General features: G+C 37.6%; 4 protein-coding genes across 5 annotated transcripts in view; 2 read left to right on the forward strand and 2 right to left on the reverse strand.

Annotated features, from left to right (window-relative positions):
- The first annotated feature begins 1,077 nt into the window (after nucleotides 1-1,077).
- LOC124224801 (sperm flagellar protein 1) lies at nucleotides 1,078-2,300 on the forward strand. The gene is made up of 3 exons (XM_046637005.2): nucleotides 1,078-1,213; nucleotides 1,412-1,729; nucleotides 2,026-2,300. Exons 1-3 carry the CDS (start codon nucleotides 1,078-1,080, stop codon nucleotides 2,298-2,300), a joined length of 729 nt encoding a protein of 242 aa, XP_046492961.2.
- Nucleotides 2,301-2,763: 463 nt separating this feature from the next.
- Nucleotides 2,764-5,375, reverse strand: LSm3 (U6 snRNA-associated Sm-like protein LSm3). The gene is made up of 4 exons (XM_046609080.2): nucleotides 4,580-5,375; nucleotides 3,701-4,478; nucleotides 3,515-3,622; nucleotides 2,764-3,062 (listed from the first exon to the last, which is right to left on the reverse strand). The coding sequence occupies exons 2-4, from the start codon at nucleotides 3,719-3,721 to the stop codon at nucleotides 2,880-2,882; spliced, it is 312 nt and encodes a 103-aa protein (XP_046465036.1). The 5' UTR covers nucleotides 3,722-4,478; nucleotides 4,580-5,375; the 3' UTR covers nucleotides 2,764-2,879.
- Nucleotides 4,403-27,803, forward strand: part of SCAR (wiskott-Aldrich syndrome protein family member 3 SCAR) — a 45,403-nt gene continuing 22,002 nt past the window's right edge. Inside the window, exon 1 of the mRNA XM_046609073.2 lies at nucleotides 4,403-4,603. The gene's annotated coding sequence lies outside the window, so the exon portion shown is untranslated. The remainder of the gene's footprint in view (nucleotides 4,604-27,803) is intronic.
- The window catches only part of LOC124210758 (esterase E4-like), a 51,892-nt gene continuing 43,110 nt past the window's right edge, over nucleotides 19,022-27,803 (reverse strand). The window contains exons 1-8 of one of the 2 annotated variants that reach the window (XM_046609075.2): nucleotides 25,307-25,608; nucleotides 22,376-22,630; nucleotides 21,824-21,968; nucleotides 21,367-21,712; nucleotides 20,808-21,170; nucleotides 19,871-20,031; nucleotides 19,488-19,798; nucleotides 19,022-19,404 (exon numbers count right to left, since the gene is read on the reverse strand). In XM_046609075.2, the coding sequence (XP_046465031.1) occupies nucleotides 19,230-19,404; nucleotides 19,488-19,798; nucleotides 19,871-20,031; nucleotides 20,808-21,170; nucleotides 21,367-21,712; nucleotides 21,824-21,968; nucleotides 22,376-22,596 (1,722 nt within the window). In that variant the 5' untranslated portion in view covers nucleotides 22,597-22,630; nucleotides 25,307-25,608 and the 3' untranslated portion in view covers nucleotides 19,022-19,229. Of the gene's footprint in view, nucleotides 19,405-19,487; nucleotides 19,799-19,870; nucleotides 20,032-20,807; nucleotides 21,171-21,366; nucleotides 21,713-21,823; nucleotides 21,969-22,375; nucleotides 22,631-25,306; nucleotides 25,609-27,803 lie in introns of those variants that run through there. The other variant, XM_069133088.1, reaches the window with a different exon arrangement.

Consider the following 27,803-nt stretch of genomic DNA (forward strand, 5'->3'; position numbering starts at 1 on the left):
AAGTTTAGCAGCGGGCGGAAAAGTAGTTCAAAAGTTACAAGTTATAGTACTATAATAATGTGGCGGTATGAATAGTAAAAGTTATACAGTCGGTATTACGATACGAAACACATCGTTGATTTCTTACCTTGGTTGAATATGCTTCAAAACTATTGTCCGGCGGTACGGAACTCACATATCATGTCAGGAATCGTAATAAATCGTAGACTGAAGTATACTTCTCAAGAAAAAGTCGTCAACTGAGGTTATAAACAACACGCGCAACAATTGAAGATCGCGCTTGAGTGCGCAGCAGTGCCACGCGCAGGATAAGCAAATAACTTGCCGCGCCGCGAAATTTGAACCGAATTCTCGCCACTGTGTGAATATTTCTTGATATATCTTCTGACCCACTGCACTGCCCACTATGAAATTTTTATACAATTTGTTGCATCGAAGAAGGCACGCTGTGTATAAATTGTAACCCATTAAATTCGTGCATTTTTTTTTTTCAATGCTAATTTGAGTTTCAAAGTTAAAACGATTAGGTTGTGTACCAGAAAAATGTTGAGCCTATAAGCGACTCAAATTACTCCGAAGCAAGCTGAATTTTTCGGAAGAAAATTCGCGGTTTAAAATTTTTGTAAATAAATATCAAATCGAAGAATAGATAGGAAAGAACAAAGTCAAAAGGATGAAATCATTAAACAGATCATAGTTATAAGAATTTCCAGGTCACAGGTAAAATTACAGGATAGATCCTCGATTTTTTCAGGAAGTCAAATTCTGGACACCCTCAAGATGTTTTTCGCACAGTTCCAGCTCCTAGAATACCACGGTATGAAAATAGTCATAATTCGTGGGTTTATTGTTTTCCCTTCCTCTTTGTGTACGTGGAAACATTCAGCTGTCACAACGATAAATTTCTGACTGCGATGTAGAAGGAAAGAGGAAAGCATTAAAAAAAAACAATTATTTTACGATTAAATTGAGCAAAAAAATTGATACACATGTGTGATGCTGATGTCGACTGTAGGATTTGTTTCAATCAAATTCAGATTGCAGGGGCATCGAACCGTTGATTGAGAGGAAAGAATCATGTCTACAACAAATTCTATAAGCGACGGTGGTAACATCGTAGAAGGAGAAGCCGTGGAAGAAATCTACGCTTGGATAGACCAAATTCAGTTCTCCAGACCAAAGAGAAACATTGCGCGTGATTTCTCAGACGCTGGTGTGTATATTAATAGTGGAACATGGAAACATGTGTTGTACACACATGTGATCGTTTCATGATAGTTTTGTAAATCTGTTAGCTATCCAAACTCCAAAAGTAATACCGTCGTTAATTTTGCACACAGGCTATAGTGTGATAAATGATTACAAGGATTTTCACTGACAAAAAAATCCTTCTTTGCCGGTGTAAATTTAGTTTTGATGGCCGAATTGTTGAAGAAGTATTATCCTCGTTACGTTGACGTTCACAATTACATCGCCGGCAGTAGCATCGCAAAGAAAATTGATAACTGGGCTACGTTGAACCGAAAGGTTTTATCGAAACTTGATATGAAACTGAGCAAGGAAGTTATCGGTCAATTGGCCAACTCTCAGCAAGGTGTAATTGAAAAGGTTTTGAGCAGTTTGAGAGCGAAGATACTGAAGGATTGCAATGCCGACAGAGATTCCCTGTATTTTGATCACGAAGAAAATGGCAGAGGTGGTAAGAACGGAGACGCTGATAGACTGGGAGGTAGAACAGACTGGATATCGCAAGCATAACTTTTCAGGCCTCGCAAAATTGCAACTTAGTTCAATCATTGAACCGCGAATTGAACCAAATTGCATGGTCTGATAAAAATATGATTTTAAATTCAAATTTTCAATTTTTTCAATCAATTATCTACTGAACAACAATACTTTTTAATACTTTTCACCCGTGCATCTGCGTAATCAAGATTTATACACTTAAGGTGACGTTTGTTCAAACTTTAAAAAAAATAGACAAACGATTTGGAGAAATATCTAATTTAACAATTTGTTATATAGAGACGGTGAGATCTTTGCTCAATCCAGATGAGATTGCGAACAGGACTGTTCCTCGTCAGGTTTTTACAAAACTGAAAACGGAGCTACAAGAGAAGAACGAAACGATACATAGTCTGAACCACAAAGTCTCGCATCTCGAAAGTTTGATGAAGCTAAAAGATCAGAGAATTTCCGATTTGACGGCGCAAATAATAAACCCACAGGAGTCATCGATCAGTAGTAAATCACATCTCTTAGGCTCTGGCTTACCAAAAAGTCGGAACAGCAAAGTGTAGGCTGATACCTCACAAGTTTGTATAGAGTCTGTTGAATCCATGTCTACAAATCGCTGTAATATGATAATCTACTTGTAGTTTGCGGGATTTCATTGAGAAATATACTATTGAACTTGCAAATTATATCTTACGGTATTAGAATCAAGTAACTGCACCAGGCAACAATGAATTCATTCAATCTGCATGTAACATTTCGAAACTAAAAGCATTCTGCCTCATGAATTATTTACTCCAATTGTGTGTAATGTGAGCTAATATATTTTGCGTTTTAAATAATCGTGAAGCAAGTAGCAAGTGAGTAATATTCCTAATTTTTTAAATCAATTTCATTGCTTCATAAAATTAGACTGAAGTAGATTGAATTTTGGCTGATAATCAGTTAAGCTTCAGCATAATACAACAATTTTTTAATATCTATTTCGAAAGAAGGACAGCGTGCCTAAGTTTTTTTCCATTCTTCACGTTTTCATACACAAAGTTCATTTTATTTGCATCAATTATTGCCTGTAATAGTAGCATAAGCTTATCCAGTGATTATTTGTTTTTAAATTATTTTAGAGTTAATTACGTCAGTAGGGATTAGATTGGCGCCCTCATGCTTGGCGGAGATACCAGAATGACACCGTCGCCACGAACAAACAACATTGGAATATTTCTTTTAGTCGTTCTGTAAACTTCCTCGTAGGTTTCTTCGTCTATCTCAACGGTTGTTACAGTTTCCTCTGCCTCACCCAGAACCATATTTAAATGTTGATCATAGGCCTGAAATTAAAATGATTAACCACCATTTGTTCAATGAATCAATTCTCATTTAAATAGATCGTAGGTCAGGTAATTGTATCAAAATATGAGTTATTATTGTTTACTTAAAATTTCCAATATTGGGAGCATTGCTGACATTCTATCTTATGTTGTGAAGAAATAGAATGTGGATCACAAAATTTTATCACAATAATGCAACTTGTTTGATTTTTATTATTTGACGAGGACCGATGGTTCTTGAAAATAACGATTGTCACTAACTTTATGTTAGCAAATCGTTATAACTTAATAAGAATAATAATACTGCAAATAGCAACTATTATTCTGCTCGCCTAACTGAAGTGCCGCTGTTATCTATCAATCAGTGTTAGAGAATCGCACTCCTAATAAGCGCTTGGTATGCATCGACACAGTACTAATTTGACAAAATAAGATTTCTAAAACAGAATTACGTGTAGTCTTCCTCTGAGTTCCCTTTCGTTTCTCATTTTGACGTAAATTCGTTCGTCCAAGCTGAGTCTGATTAGATCTAACGGTTCCTTAACGTTGATGGCAGGAACCTGTATTGAAGACCGACAAAATTTTAGGTTAGTTGAGGTTAGGGATTGAATTATCTTAACAAAAATAAAATGCGTTACCTGCTCTGCATCATCGGCCATGACGTGTTGATAGTCCCGTCACAAATTACAATGAAAATGTTGACTCGTCAATTATTTTCTGAAAACTAACAAACGTCACTTTACGACGCGACAGAAATTTAACCGACTTCGTTTCACTAACAATTGAATATCGATCTCGATCAAAACCTCGATTGTAGCCGACCTATGAATTCACTCGCGCTCAACACTCGAAGAACGGTAACGTCGGTATTGACTTCACATACTTATCCAGCCCGGACATGAGGCGTTGATTTAAATCTGAATACTTTATTCTTTAACGGTGCCGCAAAGTTACAAAATAAGGCACCCAGATCTTTAGAATCCTTTTCCAAAACCATCGCATTATTTACAATAACATTGAGATGAAACAAATGCATTCTCGTCAATACTCCCAACTCAAAAATTATCAGCGTCCCCCTTTCGGCGACCTAACCTAATAGTGAAGTCATAAAAACTGCCAACGGTGCAACTTCTCTATAATTATACACACCGGACTAATTCCAAGGGCAATTTTTGCTTCCAATTGCGCGTACACCAATTGCCATCGAGTTTCTGCTGGAACGGACCAATCAGCTACTCGGTTAGCCGAAACAGACGAATCTCGGAAATAAACTGCAGACGCGCATCTCCTCGATACGTAAGTCCGTGTTCGAGTAGTAAGTAGTTCGCAATGTGACCACCTCGTCGAGGCGGCGAGCGGCGCTCGAGTAGCAGAATCGAGTCGGTCGTGTCACTGGCAAGTGAGTAACGCCATTTTCTGTGTTTGCGGATAGATATTACGGGCGATAAAGTGACACATTAGGTGTATCGGAGGTTAATTTGTCGGGTGTTTCGAGTGTCGGTGAAATGTTTGGATACCTGGAAAGACGCGGAGCAGATATGGTGAGTGATATAGACGTCAGCCCGACAATAAATGCCTGACATCTTGCCACCGTCTGATGTTGGCCGCAGGTTCGAGCTGGGATGGGTCGTTCGGAGTATCGCACGGTATCATGTGATTGTTGTTTGACAGCACGCTCCAAGGGTCGCTCCTTGCCTTTCCGAACCTCCCATCAAAGTTACGCGCCGTTGTGATTAAACCGATCAATTTTACGCCCCGCCAATGGCCGTGGCGCTGAACCTTGTCACGGGAAAAGGTCGAGGGCGGCACATGGCAGTTGGGGCGCCGGCTATGCGGGGGGTGGTTTTCTTTTGTATCCAAAAACCGACTCCAACTCGGAACGGTGAGAATCCCGCCTCGATAAATTGCTCCCAGCAGAGTGTAGGAATGCAAACGGCGATGTATCAGGACTAATGTCCAAACGGCAATCGGCACATATTAACTATTGGTATCTCAGTTTGTCAACCGGAACTAGCGTGAGATCTAACTTCGGATAGATAACTGAATACACGCTCGTCGAGCGTCTCTTGTTCGTTGCTGGAGAAGCGTAACTCAAAACTCTTGTGTAATCTTAATCTTCCTACTCGTTCGAATTCCTCATTAGATTCGTCGATTTTCATATGTCTTGAGGTCGGGAGAACATTCCTTCACAGAGTAGAATGCTAAGGTAAATAATGATCCGCCTTTCTTTTCCGGCTATAACTGCACCGGCATAACTCGTGACAAAACGTGTGTAACTTGTGTCGGGTGGACTCAGCTTGCGGCTCGACAAACATCAACTGCATTACATAATCCACTTTTACATCCGCGCTACGAAACGAACTTCCAACCGCTGTTCTTGTTTGGCTTTGTACGATTCTCACGCCGCGTTACAAAAGCTCGGACAATCGATTCTCGGATTTCAGTTGCGCGTAACAATTAGTTTCCGAGTAAGCGATTCGAATTCCTGCATCAAGAATCTCGGAATTTACACCTGAATACACGTTACACACGTGCTGCGACAACTGGCGCAGGTATTTGATTATTCCGTATGATTATATACCGCATTCGCTTATTCACCACACGCACCGCTACTTACCTGCTATGCCTGAATGGTGAATAATAACGGAGGTGCGTAATACAGTCGGCAAAAAGCGCATCGTCACTTATCTCGGCTCGGTTCGTCAATAAAATATGCATGTGTGTACATACGGCGCGTAAAAGCGAGAGCGAAACCCGAAGTATAAAGAGCGCCAACGGGACTGATAAGATAAGATACTTGCCCAGAGCGACGATGATATCTCGTATTTCACTCTGTCTCTCTTCGTTTAATTTAAATTCAGGGTTCGTACGCACAGAGAAAACTGGAAAAACTGGCAAAAGTCAGGGAATTCTGTAAATTTACAATCCTGGAATTTGTGTCTTTAAAAAATGTCCTTGGCACGTTTTTATAGGTTCGCGTAAATGGAGCTGTAAGTGTTACGTTAATTGAATAAAAAAAAGTATAATATTACTTGTTTGTAACCAATGCTTTCTTCTGATTTTCTTTTCTTTCATTCGTTTCTAAGAAAATTAGAGCCTGTAGTTAGGAAATAGATTTGAGTATAAAGTTGACAGTTCAACGATGTTAAAGGTAATGTTATTTATTGAAAAATTTGCCGCTTTTAAGTGATTTATCAGTGAGAAACCCGTATTTATTTGGCTGGAATACCTGGAAAAATTGGGACGAACCAAACCTGATATCATATTCATTCCGATGGTAAAATTTTCCCCTGTATCCAGGTATCCGTTGTTGACCATTCGGCGCCTGCGCGTTCACCTTGAACGAACCGATTGCGAGGGAGTCGAAATTGACTCCCAGGTTCATCACTGCCTGCTGGTTAATCCCGGATTATGTGTACCTCTCCAATTCCATCAGGCAAAATTCCCGGTCAGCTTGATTTTTGACGATTAACAGATTGCCGGAGTAATCGTCGTCCGTCAAGTTGAAAACTATCGTTATAATTTAACAACCATAGAATTTTCCGAAATTCAATCAGCCCTGCTTATATTTTCCTTTCCTTCTTTTTTTTTTTTTCGTCGCAAAGTTAACTTCAGTTTATTTCAGAATCCGGAAATAGTGATTTTCTCCTGCACCGATTCGTTACATGTGTACATAATTAATTGTCAGCTAGGATGATAAAAGCTGATCTTTTGGCCATTGCGTAATTCTAATTCCTTTCTACGAAACGAACGATTTTTTTTACCACGACAAAATCCTCGAATATTCTCCAAATCAGGCTGCATGGTGTTAAATAATTGATGAAAAAACTTGTTTGGCCAATTCTTTACACACCAATTTGTCACTTTCATACGTCACAGACACGCGCGTGTACGATTACAATTAACGACACACTGCAGAGATACAAAAACTTTTGACTCGTTAGACATACGTAAACAGGTAGCAGAGTTCTTGAACATGAATTTGAATAATTAAGCGATTAGTCTCGAGTGTTATTGACTCAAGATAGGCACTGGCGTCGTACCCACGTGTAGTCTACAAACTGTACACGTATTCATTAACGATAAGCTGTTCTATTTCTGTTAAAAAAATGCAGCTATGCTTCTCAGCTTCGAACTGAGATTGTTCGTTAATTTTCAGGACTTTATTATTACACTATGCGACAATGTTGTCGCTGATTTTTTTTTTTTTCTCAATTTTTCGCACGCGATCAGTTCTTCCAGATTTATAAATTTTCAAAATTACGTGATTTTGAAACAAAGAAAAACTTTTGATCAATTTTTTTTGTCTCGGGAATAGATCTTTGTATCGATCGTTTTAGATCCAACTTCTTGAAGAATAAAGACTGTTCGTAATTTAGTTTCCTTTTACTACCGGCATATTGGGGTCAGCTGTATTATCTGCATGAATATTTTATGAACTGCATATAAAAAAATTTATTTATAGTAGCGGATGCCCGCGTGGTAAATATGTTTTCATTTGATAAAACGATTCGTTATCTGCATTATATACTATATTATACTCCAGTCATACATTCACAGAGCGCTAAAACTTTTCCACCAGTATCGATTATAAAAACTTCACAAAAATTATCTGTAATCAGTATGTGTTTTTTAAAAAAAAACCACCAACAACATTCATTTTTTGGACATCTAGTTGAAAATTTTACTAACAAATTACGTACGAACAGTGCGCATTGACGTCACGACGCATCCGCATTGCGTTTAAGATACTTTAGTAGTGATACGAAGATGTTTAATAAACTCGAAGCGATTATCTTGACAAATTGAGAATGATTCTTTTTCTTTACTTTTTCTCGCAGGACGTTTAATTCTTTATCGCAAACTCTACGGCGCTACGAATAATTTATCGTTTACAAGGGGTTAGCGTGACAGCGTGTACATAATTCGCGACAACCCGGCCATGTCTTAATTGCTAATCAGCAACGAGGTGTGACACGAAAGCCTCGCGTGATGATTTAATTATCTTCTTCAAACACCGAGTCTTCGTTACTCGTGTAACCCGTGTGTTATTATTTTTCAGTTTACCAATTATTATCGAATAAACTTCAGCTTGAATTGCATAAATTTTACCCAACCAAATTAAAGAGTGATGTATATGCGTTGCATATAGGTATTCATTATATATACTCATGTCGCGTGTCTTAGGTAAATCTGGAACTTTTTTAACTGCCTCTTGTATCGTCTTTTTTTACGTGTCACTTGTACATCATCGTTCTCGTCAGCATTGATTCTTCATTGTACAACCTCCGGAAAGAAACTAGACCGTAATGTAATTTTTATACGATCTACTATTTTTCACTCTTCTTCGTTGTGGTAAGATTACTTTTCACAAGACGTTACAAAAATGCGTTTATTTACTTTTATAATATGAAATTTAACCCTTTGAGTCACACATTGTTGTGCTGAGTCGACTTTTGTAACACGACAGTATTCTATGATTTTTGGAGCTGCTGATTACGAACCTGAAATCAGATTTTGAAAATTCGAAAAAAGATAGTGGGTCCAATATGGCGGGCGAAAGATTCGAATTTGATCAAACTCGGTCAAAAAACTCTATGCTGGGGTTTTCGGGGTCGCTCATTGGATACGCCGTAATAAATTTTGAAAATCCGATTTCAGATTCGCAATCAGCGACCCCAAAAACTTATAATTTATGTGAAGCACGTATGTGTGTAGAGGGGTAACTTTCTAGGAAATGAATTATTCCTTCAATTTTCACGACTTTTTTCAATGTATTTGTTTGTAACAATAATAACTTATATTATATCGCGATAATTACTCTCGAGTATTGAAAACCTATATTAGTACAGCATCAAAAATAGCAAAAAACTGCAAAAAAATATGTTTTCAAAGTTCTCTAAATATAAAAAAAAATTTATATAAAATAGGTGGCAAGAATACTTGCCACTGTGACTCAAAGGGTTAAAAGAGTCAACGGATCAATTTCCGAATGAAGATATGAAAGGAAAGTTATATATATATACCCGCCTTATATACTCCCAATTTTTATTTTATTTTTTCTCTTTAGTATACAAAACAAGTCCTTAAAAGCGTTCTTGACCGTCGTGTAAATGTCGAAGTAAATATGTTCCCACTGAACAACACTTCACATTGCACGGGCATCACGTAAGGAACAATAGCTATTAAAGTTCTGGCATTCCTCTTCAATAAAATATAATTACAGTGTAGGACGTTTGCGTAGGTATAACGTAATAAAGACGATAGTCTTTAACTCACGCATTAGCCTGTATCCAAATAATAATCCAAAAATTGCTACTGCAAAATGTGAGTGACACAGAATCGTCCAAGTTTCATCATATCGAAAAGTTAGTTACGTTATCGTAACGATTCACGCTGCTGAAGAAAAATCGTTATTTCGCGATTTTCGGAATTGTTTGAAATTCGGTAAACCGTAATAAAACAAAACGCATTCATATTTCTAAATATTAGGTCCTTAAAAATCGTTGCACAGATAAGAAAATAGGAATTTTTACCCGATGTTTTGTTACGATAACGTTACCGACTTCAGCATCGTGAAGATTCCGCGCTTTACTAGACAGTATCGATTATAACCACGGTTTCAAGCCGCAGCAGACAGACATATAAATTAATGCAGAAACTCGAGCTGCGGTCAGTTTGTAAGCTTCAACACGCACAGGTATACTGAGGAAAACTTGATTTCTTCTAGTAATCAGTAAATTCTCGTAAAATGGGTTGTGAGTTTTACGGCTTGACGGTATAAATATTCTTGGAACGACAAGAAAATTTTCTACAAGCAACGTTTTAGCGTGATTATGATTGTCGGTGCTAGATTCTCTGGTTATTGCAACATTGAATCTGTTTTTTTTTGTATATTTCTTCCGTTAAACAAGCTCTTATCGTTAATAATTTATTATTGCTCGAAAATATGTCAAGAATTTAATTACTGCCATTAAATGAAAAAGAATATTAACACATGCTAGAATCTTCTTTTCTTGTTACAGCTTGAAAACTGATTTTCGTTTTTTGTTTATGATGAAAAATGATATGTAACAACAGCTGAAAATCTCTAGCTCGGTAAAACAGCGATTTAAATTCGCCCTCAAAATAAACGTTGAATCGCAATCGTAGGTTCGGTACTGACGATAATTAGGATTAGCAGCGTGTAGGACGGTGATTTTTGCCTTCTTTTTGCGTCACACTTTCGATTTGAAAAATACGCTCGGCCTTTTGACCTTACGATTAAAACTAATTGCACGCGGTGACCTCGTCGGCACGTATCGCTCTTCTTGGCAAAGGTCAAGGTGGCCTGCCTCGATTCTGCACCACCTAATCGACCCAGTTGTCACGTGCCAACGGATCGACACGCTGCGGCATAAAGCTGCAGAGAAAATAGCGAAACGGGTTTGAGAAGTTAAACTTTTTACTCGATTTTATGTACGTAAACGTACAATGATTGAAAATTATTTATAAAATTATCTGAATCAATGAATCTGAACATGATATTTTGCAGATGACAAAAAATATGTTTGCATGCTGTACAGGAAAAATGTCATGCGGATTTATCAGCAGGAATAGTTCAGAACCGAAAATTTATTGTTATTTAATTCAATGCTAATGATTTTTTCCCAGAGAAATTATTTTATTTCTCGCTCCCAAAGAAATATTGTATACATATATGCGACAAAAAAAAAAAAAGTCTGTTAAATTGTTTTAATTCCGATAAAGTATTTCAATTTCTTCAGATCGTATAAGTTCAAACGGTTACTTGTTTCAAGCTGCTTGAATCATATACATTTTTCCTCACACTGTATCAAATTCATCGAATTACATTACGGTTAACTTTGACAATTCCAAAATTCTTCTCATTGTCAATTTGTCTTCTCTAGTTTGCTTTGCTGCGTTAAAAAGCGTTCCAAACTTCTTACCATTTTGTAGCCTTAGTCAGAGTCGCGAATTCCAATTCAGCATTCGCATTACGGAATTAAAAATTCGTAAATCATCGTGTTTATGTAAGGCTTCTTGCAAGAAGCTTCCTTCTTCGTACTTCTGCACTTTTTGATCTCTGAAATAATTATACGCCTATGTAATTGCAGCCATCACAAAAACGTGGAACGTGAAATAAGTTGTAAGATATATTTCTAAGTAATATTACGATTATAATATCGCGAGTGCACCGGACAACTTTTTCCGAAAAACCAGATTTCAAATTTCTCTATCGCCGTGATATGTATAATTGCTGTGTCATTCCCTTGGTTCACGATTTTACCTTAATTCCAAACACCCGCAGGTGATCTAGTTACACACCGGAGGCTAAGACTTCGTTCTCCTTGTGCGATGTGCACGCTAGAGTTTCTCGTCATGTTAGGTACAAAGGTATGCATACAAAAACTCGTTGAACTCGTTCGCTCGCAGTAATAAACTAGACGGTTGAAAAAGAAAGAACTGAGAACTATTTTCCCTTATTTTACACGACGAACGCACAAAAACAAGCGCAATTTCGTACTCGAGCATCATTTTTACTATAGATGTACAGTAAAAATAAAAAAAAAAAAAAAAAGTGACAAGGAAAAAAAACTGTAACGAACCCGCCCAAATTAAATTCTTATAAATAAAGTTTTCAATCAAATCATGAAATTCTATTAACGCGATATTATATTTATAACACATTCTCGGTACCTTATTTTTCACATCGTTTACTTTATTAAAGTTGCTGCTTATCTATAAGCGAGGCTTTAATTGGTCCGAAGAACTTGGCGAATATTTGCAGTTTGTCGAACGACTTTAGTAACGTGATAATTATGTTACCTTCGTGATAAAATCGTACTCCATATACATTGGACTGCTTAAACAAAAAACGTTTGTTTGTTTTTTCGATAACCCACTTCATGAAACCATAGTTTTGTAAGATAATATTGAATCTCGTGAAAGGAAATCGCCGTGGGATTTTTTAAGCGGTGTCGCATTGAGTTTTTGCATTTGCTATTTGACGAACACGTAAGAGATCCAATTTTAACGGTTGGAGGGAGATAATAATTTTTCTACACAACGGGCGGATCTGTGTGTTGTAGCGTTTGACAATTTATATGTATTTTATACGTGCGAAGTTCGGGAAATCCAAAATTCTATATACTTATCGGTATTAATTATTATCATTTTTTATGACAATCGAAAAATATAGTTCTAGGTAGAAAATGAAAATTAGTTATCTAGCTGCTCTATTTTGTTACGTTAAAAGTTCATAACTTCAGCCGCATAAAGATGGCCCTCAAAATTCTGTGATCGGAATTTAAACATTATCGCGACACATTTTCCTAAAAATGGCGTATATTGAAGAATGTAAATTTTTCCCATGTTCTTTGATACGAAAGATAGACCCAAGCCAAAGAGAATATTTTCATTTCTCACGTAGGATCATGGTTTTTTTTCGGCCACTATTTCTTATGATGTTAGATAACTTGGCGAGAGAAAATCGCGGAAAAAATTTGAAAAAAGCATTTTCAAGGAGAAACTTCAAGCTGCAAAATGGTCGTGTGAAAAATCTAAAAAAAAAAAATAAAAATTATACATCGCAATGACTACACGAAGTCTAAGGTTCACTTTTCAAATTAGCGTTTTATTAAAAAAAAAAAAAAAATGTACACAGACAAAATCTATAAAATTGAGCCTAAAACCAAGATTTTCAGTTTTAAAATCGTTTTTGTTTCAATGTCGTACTTGTCGTGTGTCGTACACGAACCTGTCAAAAAATTATACACGCAGTTGCTGAGAACGTCCGTACATTCTGTTCACTCTCATGACTGTCGAGACAAAGTTAAAAAAAAAAAATATCGACAGGTTGGTGTAGAGCAATTGTTTACCTTCGTACACTCAATGCAAAGATTACAACTAGACATAGATGTTGTTTTATTTTTCATCTGGAGTTTTTCTTTACATCGTGTGGAAGTCACGCAAAGTATTTTCGATTCGTTTCGCCGATCTTACGTGCGATCGGTACGTGCGAATCGTACATGGTACAATTTTTTTGATTTTTTCCTGCTCCGAACAATTTTAACGTGTAAAATTGACTAGATATAAAAAACTTTTTATTGGGAAACGAGGCATGACTATTACTTTACGCAATCATGTCGTATCTAATTATCGCGAAAAAATGAATATATCGATAAATATGGTTTTTTTTTTTTTTTTTTATTTTACAACAAAAAACTCGTATAGATGAGATGAGAGACGTGATTGACTATTTCTTTTTGCATTAAAAAGCAAGTTTGAAAGCTTAAAGTTTTTTCTTTCTAATATTTTGTCTCAAATCTGGTAGTTTCCGAAACGCAACAACTCAACTAACGAACATTCTCCATGTTCGAACCGAAAAAATTGCTCCTCCACTCATCAGAGTCCCCAACCCAAAAATTTTGTCGATTTAAATTTTGAAGAAATTCAAGCTACTCCAGTGTGAACCTATGCAACTTTTTACCCTCTGAAAAAAAAAAAAACGTACGAACCTTTCTAAAAACGATAATGTAAGTTTTGATGTCCTTTTCAAGTTTACCGTAGAAAAAAAACGGAAGAAAAATTTTCCCCCAAGATGCGTGGTTAATCTCCGGTTGCTATAAAATAGCCGAAAAACGGCCACATTCAAAAATACGTACCAGGGCCAAACAAAAAAAAAAAATTAAAAATTGTAGGGAATCTTATGAAAAATCAAAATGAAGGTAAATTTGCCGTTTTTAAAACACCGCTTGGAACATTTCAATGAATTCATTTGCGAGTCTGCTATCTAACTTTTAGTGCGGCAAGAAATTTCGACTGGTATACCGAAACCTTTAGCCTGCAGTGTATATACATATATAAGACGTCCTGGTAGCAAGTCGATAATTTTTTGCCTCCTTGTTTTTCTTCCTTGCAACGAAAAGCTTCCTCGCTCCCCCCGAGCTTTGTTCCGTGTATGGTTCAATGAGGAGGCTGTAGATATATAAGCGAATCGAGACCGTAGAATCAACGACCTGTCGACGCGTGTATACGTGCATGTGAGGGGTACACGCAAGTATCGCAACACAGGTACACAAACGTGCAGTAGGTATTTGTATATTTGTATATTTGTATATTTAAACCAGCAATTGTATATATAATAACGTATGTAATATATAATAACGTATACACAAAAGTACGTGAAATAAAAACTCGCGCAATAAAAAGTCATGCACACGAAGGTTGTGTAACCGTATACGCAAACTCGACGTTGCATACCTTTATCATAATCTACTTGCGTACTACCTGATTCTACGTAGATGAAGAGGAAGAAGGTGAAGGTGGAGATGGAGGTGGAGGTGGAGGTGGAGGTGGAAGAGAAGAGTGCGACGCCTCCGCGCCGACCGTGACGAACTAAACCGTGAACGGGATATCCGAGTAGAGTTGAGATGCTCTCCTCCTGCAGCCTTATTCTTATTACCCTCCCGTACTTACTTACTCACTTACTTACTCACCGAGCATGTACGTATATCATATTGCCCGCGGCTTATTTTTTCACCACCCGCTCACTTTTACCTTTTATCCCGTTTCTGGTGTCGTCGCATTTTTCTGGAAATTTCATTTCATCTAGTGCCATTTCAACTTTTAAGTTCAGCGTCAAACACTTCAGGTATGATCTGTTTTAAGTCGGGGTGGAGTTGAAATTCCGAATTTGAAAAGTTCCTGTGCCGCCAAATTCTGGAAATAAATCCGAACGAAACTATTCGGATGCAAAAAATTTGTGTTTCATTTTAATTTCGACGTGTTTTCAACCTACGCGATACTATATTTGTGATATGATAATACCCAAAATTTTGTACCACTCTAGGCTTTTAGCCTCGTCTTTAACCGTGGACGAAAAATGTGTTGATTATTTTTTTGCGTTAAAATTTGTAGCGCTTGTTACGGTCGTAAGAAAAAAAAAAAAATGTTTTCCTAGCCTCTTTTTTGTTTAAAAAAAATGTATTGCAAATCTTTGCAATGTGAAATCTGATTTTGTTTTATATGGACCTTCACAGGAACGATAAAAACAAAATGATTTCTTTCAAGGATCTTTTTGCGTTCAATAATAATCATTTGATTAATGATACGTAAATGCTACGCGTCTAGACATGGAAATCAGATGAATTTTCAAAAAACCAAACGGCTGAAAGAAACTTAGAAAATTCAAAGAATTTCAAATCTTGGTCATTTTCACGAATTTTTTACAAGATACAACCATGAATTGATACGGAGTTGAAGTTTCCAACGGTAATGTAAACGATCCATTTTTAGAAAAAAACTTTATTTCGAGGTTTAGAATTGTCTAAATTACATGATCAATCATACAGGAAAACATGCGCATAATTTGGAAACTCAAGTCCTTCTTCAAAGTCATTTTAAAATTACAACATTTTCATTCTTGTCGCAGTATTTCTTTGCTTCGAAGCCACTAATTTCAACCCCATGAATTTATTTTGTATAAACCTGCTTTCTAAGGACAATTATTAAGTATCGATTCAGCAACGATCGATAAACTTAAATTAAAAATTGATCTCGATCATTTTCTATTCATCCCGCGCAATGGCGCATGAATCAATCCAGCTTCATCGTCTCGAATCGTTTCGCGGTGAACGATCGGTGCGAATGAATTTCGATCGGTGTTAAAAAAAATTACATCAAAGTCGCGGAGGAAACTGCCTGCTCGTCAAATTAATTCTTGCAGAGCGGATATACATATATATATATACATATGTATGTATACTGTAAAGTTGAACGCCTGTAACTCGTTTATACGTGTCATCACAGTGCTTTTAACGTATCCAACAGCTCGTGCTCTGCAGGGCTGCAGGTTTACTTCCGCAGCATGCAGAGAAACACGTGCTCTGCTCTGTAACGTGTGTGTGTGTGTGTATCTTGAATGTTTAAGCTTGAGCATATAAAGTACAGATGCAGTGCCTTTATAGTTATACTCGTATATACGCACGTGTGTATAGTATACTTTGTACACCGCCACGCGTGACGGGTGCCGGATGTAACATCGGGAAAGGGTTCACGAGGAACGCGCAGCTGACGAACGACGATTTACAGTCGATTTTATTGCACCGCCTTGCGTTTATTGTAAGCTGACGAGGAGTTGGTTCGGTTCAAGAGTCGATCCCAGTCGGCCGACTCGCTTGTAGATCTGTACAGAAAAGCCCTGAGCTTTTCATCATGGTTTATTGTTACACCCGTTCCGCGACATCTAGGGCATCAGTTTAGAATGTAACGTGTAAATTATTCTTGACGTCGTTGGATTAGTAATAATAATGATTGTAATTTTCTTTTTTTTTTCATAGTCATTGCTTCGAATCGAACTATCATGAATTATTAATTGGAGTCATTTCGAGAGTGGTAGAATTCTTTAGAAGTATTGTAGTACGTACTCGTATTTCGTATCACGCGAGTTTTAATCGGGTGGGGTTGAAATTCCGAATTTGATAAGTTCCGAAAGTGCCAAATTCGCATGACGGCAAACAATCTCCTTCTAGGTGTCTTTTAGACACCTATGGTAGATTTTGTTGGACTTGGCGCGAAAAAACTTTATTTTCTTATATCAATTTTTGGTCGTATAAAAAATTTCTTTTTTGTGCCTAAACACATAAAAAAGGAAATTGTTTACTATGATGGGTGTTCACCTTTCGGTATTTTTTTTTTTTTTTTTCTCTTCGTTATACAGATTTTACAAATACAGTCTTTTTCATGACCCGACAGTCACCGTTCGTATAGCAGTGAATATTTCAACAAAAAAAAAACACGGAAAAAACTGAATTCAGCTATGTCTAAGACCCTACTACACTATTGCAGAGTAACCCACTCACCTGGAAAACCTAAAAATTTCAGGGAATTTAAAAACGCTAATGGGGAAAATCTCAGATTTTCATTCGAATTGATTCCTTTTGAAAGAGCACAAAGATACCGCGAAAAAGGTACAAAAATTTTCAATCCATCGTAGGGCTAATGAAGTATCTGATAAAAATAGAAAAAAATGTCATGAAAAGACTGTCTTTTGGGTCCTGGAAAATCTGGAATTGTCGTGGAATTTAATTTCCAAAAATTAGCAGCCACTCTGGAACCAACAATAAATTACAAAATAAAAAACATATAATAATAATAACAATAATAATAATAATAATAATAATAATAATAATAATAATAATAATAATAATAATAATAATAATAACAATAACAATAACAATAATAATAATAATAATAATAATAATAATAATAATAATAATAATAATAATAATAATAATAATAATAATAATAATAATAATAATAATAATAATAATAATAATAATAATAATAATAATAATAATAATGATAATGATAATAATAATAATAATAATATATCGGGCTCCAGTTGACATGGAATAATGCCCGCTCCCGGCGGGACGTCGGGACGCCGGGCGTCGGGACGCCGGTAGCAGCGTGTGCCTGGGTGGGGCCCGTTCAACTCGCAAGTGACTCACGCTCAGCTGCGCCTCGCCCTCGCCTTCGGCTTGATCAATATTGCACACGCAGTAGACACCACGGCTGCTGCTCTCCTCTCCTCTCCTCTCCTCTCCTCTCCTCTCCTCTCTCGGTACTCGCGTAATCCTCGCTATTCTTTCTCTTCCGTTCCCGACCTCCACCATGACTGCAATATGTACCGCCGCCCTCTCGAGAAGCTCGGATGCATTTCCTACTTCCTTCGTCACATGCGTGCAATTCTGCGCCAGGGGAGGATTATTTTTATTTGCACTTCCGATGCGGTGATGTCACGTCTATCATCACGCGATATGAACTTGAATATTTTATAACGGGGAGAAAAGTTTAACCCTGACTACTTTTTTATTTACCTTGTTCTTTTCATTCTTTTATGTTTTTACACCGTTCGAATCGTTTCCGCACATTTCGACGGCGGTACGGAAGAACTTGATAAGTCAAATTGCGAAAGAAAAACGTGACACCTCAGATTGGGCCAGAAGAATGTGACATCTCAAATTGTGAATGAAGAACGTGACGTTTTGACTGAGGTCAAATTTTTCATTGTTAAGGCGCTGGAATTTTAGGCGCATGAATTATACGAGATATTTTTTTCAAGTGGATTCAACAATTGTTTCAATTGTCTTATCGTTTGTTCAATGAGACCAAACCCTCATTTTCAATTTTTAACTTCTCGTTTCTCTGTTTTCAGAGAAAACGGAAAGTTATTGTAGCCATCCTAAAATGAAAAGTTGACTTTTCATTAGATCTCCACGTTTTGAGGCTTAGAAAATCACCTCCGATCATTTTCAGATCGATGTCTGTATGTGTATGTATGTATGTACGTGATCAATTTTTTTGTCCGCCGATATCTCGAGAACGAGTTACCGGATTTCAATGACTGGGCTCAATCTTCCAAACTTCGAACCGATTAGATTTTGGCTTCGACCAGTTCAGTACCTTTTCAACTATTTAAATAACAAAATTCCAAGAAACCATATAAAAATGACATCTTGAGAATGGAAGAATGGATTTGAATGATAATTGGTACTATGAGGTGTTTTAGGTCGCTGATCATGAATCTAAGGTCAGATTTGCAACATTTAAATTTGGTGTATTTAATAAGCTAAAAAAAAACCAGAAACATTTGAATTTCTATGAAAATCGGTAAGTACTCGGTAACTACGTGAATCTGATCCCCGACATTTTAATAAAAATTTTTGTCAGTAGCACTCATTTATGCCCATTTTCGTAATTTTTGATTTCGTTTGTACCCCTGAGGGTGCGAACTCAGAGGTGATTAAAAAGGGCTAAAACTAGATCGTTCTTCGTACCTATATATTGATGATAATTGATGATGATGAGGGACAAAATTATTGAATTAAGAAGTAACCGGGGATAAATGAACTTGTTCTTCTGGTTGAGGGCTAAACAAAAAGGTATACAAGTTTGTGTTAATTCATTACTTTCGTCTTCATGTTTTTCGTTAACAAAAATTATAATATGTACCCTCAGCATGAACTATGCTAGAATGATTCTCATCCCTTGAGGATTACAATAAAATGCAAAAAACTTGCGAATATGAAGCAATGTACCAGACGTGCGTTCCAGATATTTTATGATAAAATGAGGGATCGCGTAAACTCAGCGCGCTGATTATAACGGCACCTTAGCTTTCAAGTCATCCCAAAACTGCAGACGTTCTTTGAAATAAGAATATTCAACGGTGAGAGCGAGATCGGCCATATTTCCGATGCGAAGGTCGTTGTCCGTCGCGATCGAAAACGGTTCCCACTTCGTGTCGCAGCTAAAAGCCGAAGTCGTGGGTCTCCTGGAGATATGTTTTTGAGTTGAGGTTTGAAATGATTGCTAGCAACAGATCGACTCTCATGTTTAACAGCCAAACCAACTCACCCCTGGATAGCAAACGACGTCCACAATTCTATCATAGTGTTCACCATTTCGTAATCTTTCTTGCTTCGAGTTTCGTTAAGACTGGAAAAGGTTGCCGTGTTTGGGAACAGGTATATTAGTTCATCACCGTGCGATACGCCGTAATTCGCCGTATCGCCGGCATACGCGTTCGTTGAGCTTAATACACCACGATAATCGAAGTGGTAAAAATATTGTGGATTCTCAGCCGTTGCAAACTGCTGTCGTAGTGCGTCGTAAACCGGATAGATAAAATGAACGTCACTCACGACGACTGTTAAATTCGCGAGTATCTGTGAGATAACAAAATTGTAATTTTTTGTTATTCAAAATTTTGTTGCAATTGAAATATTCATGCTACCTACCACATTTTTGTCGGCTTCGAAATCTTTGAAGTAGTATGACTTGATAGGTTCAACCCAAGCAGCTCCCGAATCCGGCAAATATTTCCAGTTCAATAAAATAGGTAAAACGTGGTCGAAGTTTGCCAGAAAGTCATCAACCATTGACTTATTTTGATAGAAAGCTGATAGGAATATAAAAACAAGTTTGATAATAAGTTGAAAAACGAAGCACCTTGAAGTTTGTCATCGGTAGTTGGTACAATTTTTTGCTTTATTGCCAAATGATGGTCAAAAAAAGTTCTGCATACGCAGTGCGAGAAATCACGTCAAGTTCTGTGATGCAAATTGCACGAGATTTGACAATCGAAAGAAGATTTCAGAAATATATAACACTGTCCTGCAAAAAAAAAACTTTTTTTTCTTCTTTTTATTATTATGTGTCATTATAATAGATTTGTCGAATTGAAATATAATAATAAAACATCTGTACCAACCACGTATACTTTTGATGTAATGTTTTTTTTTTTTTTGTAATAATACTCTATTTTTGCTTACAAATTATAATCAAAGACATAAGACTACGCAAATAGATTAAACTAGTATAAATTCAAAAATAAAACAACAACAAATTATGAATTTTAAACAATAAAAAAAAATAATATCATGTAATGTATACGTGACAGCAAAAAATGGAAAGCAAATATAGATTTGGCGCATTAAAACCTTCGTATATACAATATTTATTTTGTATTTTTTGAATGAGGAGAATTTCGTTGCAGACCTGTGTAATTATTCATTCATGAACACTTGCAAAAACATTGTTTGAATTGAATCAATTCACTTAGATAAAATCAATCAGGCACCAATAAATTCATCCGCTCGTGATCAAATTCAGATATTGAAAGTTCCTGCGGATCTAAAAAATCTTGATGATTACTTGGTAGCTATGCGTACTTACCAAAAGTCTGAATTAATCCTTCATCTTGGCAGACACCTAAAATCCGAGGCAAAACTTGAACCTGACCATTGCGAATTAAATTTTGGGGACTATCAGTGAGAATGGCACCATCGATATTTGGCTCGTCGGTTGGGCCCCACACGATTGACGGGAATGATCGCCAAGTACTGAATTTCGAGTAAGAACCTAAAATGTCCGAAACATCAACTGTCCGCAAGCATTGAATCAGTGAATCCGTTGATGTATTGGAACAGCCAACATATTTGCCAAGGTCAAATGCTTGGCCAGCATAAGGGCCGCTTGGTCTATAAGACCACGCCCCAAGGCCGGATCCACTTTCCATTATGTATCTGTGGAAGAGCCCTGCAGAAGCAGAAAATAGGTGTTCTAATATCAAAAAGCTACCGATGTATTGCACTTGAAAATATGTACGCCAGACTTTGTCACGAAGGATATGGGCCTTGAGTCGTTACAATTTGGCTGAAGACTCGTTGCAAAGAAACAAAAACCCCGCCATAAGTACCTTTTGTATCTGAGTGTCAACTGAATTTGCCCTTACCAATCGTGATATTCGTCATTGTCAGAAGATGGGCTGAAACCGCGCCTGAACTTTCTCCAAACAGCGTCACCTGATCAGGATCGCCGCCAAAGTACTCGACGTTAGCCTGAACCCATTTCAGGGCGAGGACCTGGTCCTTCAAGCCCCAGTTTCCGGAAGCCACCGTGTCACCGGTGCTCAAATATCCCAATGCTGCTAGACGATGGTTGAAGGTTACGAGAATCACATCTTTCTCGAGGAGGTATTCCGGGCCATAAATCGACGAAGTATCGCTTCCGTAGCTGAATTCTCCACCGTGAATGAACACCATCACCGGAAGTAATCGCGAGGTTGTATGTTCGGGAAGCTGAATGCAGAATCGCCTCATTAAACTGACTTACCTCATGTGTCGACATTGTTTATATGATATCTTGACCGTTTGAAGGAGTAAGTTACGTTATTTCCCATTCACAATCACCTTTGGCGTGTACACATTCAGATACAGGCAATCCTCGTCCCCCGTTATTTCGGCGCCTGGGAATGAGACTTGAGAGCATTGATTCGAATTGACAGTAGCGTTTCGAATCCCGTTCCAACAACCAGCTGCCACCGGATTCGCGAATCTACCATGTCAAAAAGTACATTAAAAATTTATTGGAAACTGCTTCAAATATATAACAGTTTTTTGCATTTAGCTCGATCTTGATCACATTTTTTAAGTTGATCATCACTGATGTTTGAAAAAAATAACATGTAGCCATCAGTGTCGCAGACTCAGAAAATTTTGTAAACGAAATGACAAATTTAGATATAATGATGTCGTTGGACGGAATTCAGAGATATGTTGTTTTTTAACCAAATTCTGAGGTACGATGTTTCTGTAACGACTTTTAATTTACATCGATGTTTTTCTCGCCCGTTTATGTGATGATATCAGCATCCGCATGTCACATCGCGCAATAACTCAAAAACTTTCAAATTCCTCACTAACGGTTACACATATCTATTAAATTTCACATATTCTACAAACCGAAGATTTCCAATCGGTGGTTGCGCATAAGGAATTCCCAGGAAAGCTGACACACTTCGATTACTGTGCGTCGTCATTATTTTTCCCCGCAGAATTCCTTGACAAATTTTCACTACAGGTTGATTATTTTTCCTCGCCAAATCACAGCTCGAAAAGAAGAAAATTGCCATGAATAAAAGCAGGATGAGATCCTTCTTCAGGCACCACGACAACGTCGCCATCTCGCGTTCAACTTCAACGCCAGGATACTTGAATCTAATATAAAGCAAAAGAGCGTGTCAATTCAAATCACGAACCAGATAGTGTTAGTTTGATACATCAAATTTAGATATTTCACTACTGTTAAATTTCGAGTACAATAATTAGTGGTATCGGTTTTGAAAGAAGTAACGTTGTTTTGCACCAGGATAGGAATAAAACGAACGGAGCATAGATACATATATACAACTGTTATTTATTGTGATATTATCGAGTTGCACGCACCTGGTACAGAGGCGTTATCACGTGTTGGCAATTTACACACAATTGCCTGTCTGAGCTTACATGATTCCAGAATCTTATACGCTCGTACACATATTTGTTTATAAGAGAATTCGAAACACACGTATCAATATCAGCTTGTCGCATATAAAATATGGTATGTAAATTAGTATAAAAGCTAAATGTGAATTTACAGTGTGACTTGAAGAACCACCTATTTGCGTTACATGAATATTCATCCTATGCATTTTTAGTTCCTTGCTGCCTAGAAACGTAGATTTTTTTAATTGCATCGAGTGTTTGCATACATAATATTTGAACGCTCCTGAATTAGCCGGGTCAAAATACTCCGCATTTGTTTGCATGTCGTTATTCAAAAATGGCAATAAATGAATATGCCGAGACGAAAGAACACAGAATGAGTTTAGGTAGATAGCAGATCTAGGAGCAAGGTATAGCAGTCCAACAGAGCGATAACTTGTCCAGCGTTGAGCGCAACATACTCAAAAGTTGTTTGCCAAGTAACTCGAGTTCTTCCGTCCAATATGTAAAACTATACGCTACAGAGCCCAAAAGCTACTGGCGTCTTTTGTGTAATGAGAGCCAGTCCAGAGCCAGTAAGAATACAAAGCTTTTTGGAGGTTCAGGTTTTGGGACTTACTAAGGTCATCAATTACTTGGCGGGCGTCATCAAAGTGTGGAAATATTAGACTTCATTCTTGGGTTGTTTTCAGGTACTCTTTGATAGATCCCGTCTGTGCTTTTTAAGAGAGACGAGTGACCGATATACTTTCCCAACTATGCTCTTGACTGGCAGCTCCCTATATTTAATGTAGAAGTGAACCCGAGTGGAAATTAACGTCAGGATTTAGGCTAGGCCCTGTGCTGGTTTGCCTGACTGCCTCGTCAGGCTGGCTGATAAGGCCCTGATCAAGCTTTTAACGCAGCATTCTAGAATCACCGAATCAATCTCTATTTGTCAGGCCCTGATCAGATTCGATGGTCACGCCCCGGTTGGGCTTGTTTATCAGGCACTCAACATATTTGATGGTCAGGCCCTAGCTGAGTAGAAATTCTAATTCGGTCGGAACCAGGATCTCATCAGGCGTGCCTTATTGGCTGATCAAGTATCGATCACAACTGGATCAGGTCCTCATCAGGCGTTTACAGAATAATTTTACGCACCGGGAAAAATACTGGCATTTTCCAGAATTTTAGTGAATAATTCGTATTTGTGGGGAACATTTTTTCACATTCTTCCCATCCGCTCAGCACGGTACGGCAATTTTAGCGCAACGGAGTAATAAGGCCTTTAAGCGCAGAACGATATCAATTGATTTCGCTGTAACTCTCACTTGTATGAGACCAAAGATTTCTTACGATTACTCTTCGCAGCCGATCCCAATAATCGAAGATGAATCGGTGAATCTCGTTTTTGAACATTTCAGATTGCTAGAAATCGAAAGGAATTCAACTTGGCATGATTACATTTTTTTTTGTCAGCTTCAAACATTCACCGATTCATCTTCGATTATTGATATTACCTGAAAGTAGTAATCGTTAGAATTCTAAGCAGAATAAACTTGTATCGTTTTTCGCCTAACGGTCTTATTATTGCGTCTAACCAAAAGCGCCGTGCCATGCTGATAATGAGAGAATCCGGGAACTTAATTAAAGACTCTAATATATTTTAGACGTTCAAATTATTAATGTACCCTGAAATCCTTAACATGATGATAGAAAGCTCTCGCACACATCGCCGTGACTGCAGATTTTATTGATAGAATTTCATATTTCGCAAGCAATAAACAATCATTCATGAAGACTGAAGCACGGTGTTATAAAAAACATACGATAGGTTTGTTATTTCTTCGATATGCAAAGTAACACGAATATGCAAGGTAATACCGGTAATCGATGTTAAAGTACAGAAAAGTGTAAAGTATAAAGAATACACCCTGATTTATCAAGTTCTGTCAAAACACCACTTGATCAGACTTTGGAAAACGATTTGTCAGATTTATTAATTTTTGAAATTACGTAACTAATTATTTAGTTCTATATGTATAGATGCGAAAAGAAAGCTACCGCAAATGAGCAACCGATACCTGTAGGCAGATATCCATAAAGTAATATTTTGTAAAACGATACTTCGTAAAACGTCCGGATGGGTTTTTGCTTAACTTAAAATCTGGATTCCGATTCAGTATGTCCAAACCGTATAAGTATATTCAAATATACCAAAGATTGGTCTATTCTGCCAGACCAGATACTTTTTTTAATTCGGATGGCTGTGCAATTCACAAAGAAGTCGGTTCCCTTGTGGTGACCAGTCTTAATTCTACTTGAAACTAGTGAGGTGTGTGTGTGTGTGTGTGTGGTTGAGGGATGGATGTCAGAAGGCAGATCTGGTCCAACAGGGGTGGAATATCGTGGGGAACGGTGGCTGACCTTGGAAATATCGAAGTTCCTTCGTCCTCCTCTCGTTTTCTCTCTCACTTTTTCTCTCTGGTGCCTGGGTCACTTTTTTGGGTGTACTTGACGAAGGCTCGAGTCCTACTGAGGCTCGGTATCCGTCCGTACCGCACATCTTTGGTTAATACCCGGTTTTCCTCAGCCATCTTCAACTTCGCTTCGCGAGTTCGGAGCTTATTGTGGAACGCACTTAGTAGTGCAACGTCATGAAGCAATATGAATAAAATCAAATGTCGTCAGAATAAATCATGTGTTTAAACGCCATGAGTACCTTAATCTCTGGAGGGCCGTCCTGGCTTCTTTTGAAGCCAGCAGGTAATTCAGAAGCTTCACCGGCTGTGTTTACTATTTATATACATATGTTAATTAGATATCTGAAAAATGTCGAATTTCAAAGGAAAAATGCCGGCCCTCTAAAGATTCAGCAAATCATCGATGGAGATCGGAAAGAGTATGGAGCCGATGACAAAACCTTGGGGGACAGTAAGTCTCAATATGGTATCCGAATTGTGAAAGCCGATATAGGATTTCTGATAATTCCGAATTAACAATCGCAATTGAAATTTAAAGGCGAAGTAAACAAAAAAAAAAAATGAACAATTCTGAATATATTATATGTGCCGAGATACATATGTATAAGTAAAACTGTTCAACGTATTTTACCGACGTGCATGTATCGCATGTTAAATTCAGCAAACAACGTAGTTAATTGAAAGATTTATACATTTTTTCTCCAGCTGTACATTAGAGCCAAAAATATCGACTTGTTTGTCCCTACTTGACTTGTTTTTTCAAAAAAATGAGCCTTAATGTACAAACTTGAAGAAAATCGTGAGTGTGTTTTATTATCGAGTTACAGGACAATGACACAGAAGTCATCCGAGGTTTCAGAATTAGCAGGATGCGAAATGCCGTCTCTAAACCCGCGGAATCGTCTCGTGTTTCATAGCTGCAGGCGTGCACTTTTCTGGCTACTTTTTCCACCACCTGAACCTACCCCACTTAACTCACGACCTCTGATTCTGCAACGCTTAGCGTCGCGACGCCCTTTTCCCGTAACTTTCCGCAGTCGAATTGTGATCACAGAATGAAATACCTTACAGGAATTAATTGTACTGACCACACAGCTGAAGAGGCGAATTAAAAAGGCTGTAAATGTCTTCTTTTTTTTTTTTCTCTCTCTGAAAAAGTTTTTACTTTAGAAAACTTCGATCTTGGCACATACGTACTTTGCGAAGAAATCTTTTTTTTTTTTTTTTCTTTGAAAGGCATTTAGTCTTTTTTGATTGTCCTCTTCAACTCTGGTTAGAGAATCAAAAGTAATAAAACCCTAAGAATAACCAATAATTTTCAAAATTTCGCCGCACTCCTCGGCAGCACTTGAAAAACTCCATCAGTAGCTACACTTCAACAACCACTTCCATCTACGTACTTCAGACGAAGTGTTTAGCACCGGGCGCTCCGTACCTCTCTGCCTCTCTGTTGGTAACATTGGCTTAACCGGAAGACGGAGTACCAACGCGGTCGCGGAAGTCGAGTACGGAGGTGTTACAATCCGGCGGACGCATGAGCGAAGGCAGAATTGAGTCACTTCGCTAAAAGTGCAGAGGCTGCCACAGCCAAGCGAATAACGCCGGTCAACACCAATTTTGAAAGAAGAAATAGTTTTATCGGATAAAGGTGGCTTTTGTAGAAAAATGATCTATCTTCTCGAAACATTTATTGTAAATAACAACTAAACAAACTTTAGTTTTGCATGGAAAGTTTTGAACAATAGTTATTGAAATTGACAGAATTTCACATTTTACATAACAAGTGCATCGGGACGGGGTTGAAGTTCTAAATTTGAAAAGTTCCGAAAGCGCCCAATTCTGAATTATTTCGTGGTGAAACTTGAAGTAAAGAAATCGAACTTTTACGAAACACCAAAGTTTTGAATGTTCGGTAACCTGGCGGCTCAAAGTTCCGAAAATTCAAGTTACGATAGAGCACAAATCCGAAAAGTAATGTTAACCGATAGAGGAAATTTCCGAAAATTAAAATATAACACACAGCGTAGTTTATTCAACAAATGGGTGTAAAAAATCAGAAAAACCGAAAATCAGAATGAGCAGGATCCCGAACGTAAAAATATCGAAAATCCAAAACAAACAAAATTCAAAGTGGTGAAATTTCACGAAGCCAAAACTTGACAAAACTGAAAATCTTCGATCATTGGGAATTTCGACGTTTCAGATTTTTTTATTTTCGCACTTTCGGAACTTTGAGCGTCGGGTTTCGGACCATTCGAAACTTTGATGTTTCGTCAAAATTTGATTCCTTTACTTTAAATTTCGCTACCAAAAAATTCGGAACTTGGCGGCTTCGGTACTTTTCAAAATCGGAATTTCGACCCCGCCCCAGTGCATTGAGCTTCATCGTCCGTTGTCTCTACCGCCTGGGTTTAACTGCCGTTACACTTGCTCACTCAACT

The sequence above is a fragment of the Neodiprion pinetum genome, chromosome 1 (assembly GCF_021155775.2).
Source record: "Neodiprion pinetum isolate iyNeoPine1 chromosome 1, iyNeoPine1.2, whole genome shotgun sequence".
In the NCBI taxonomy this organism is placed as follows: domain Eukaryota; kingdom Metazoa; phylum Arthropoda; class Insecta; order Hymenoptera; family Diprionidae; genus Neodiprion; species Neodiprion pinetum.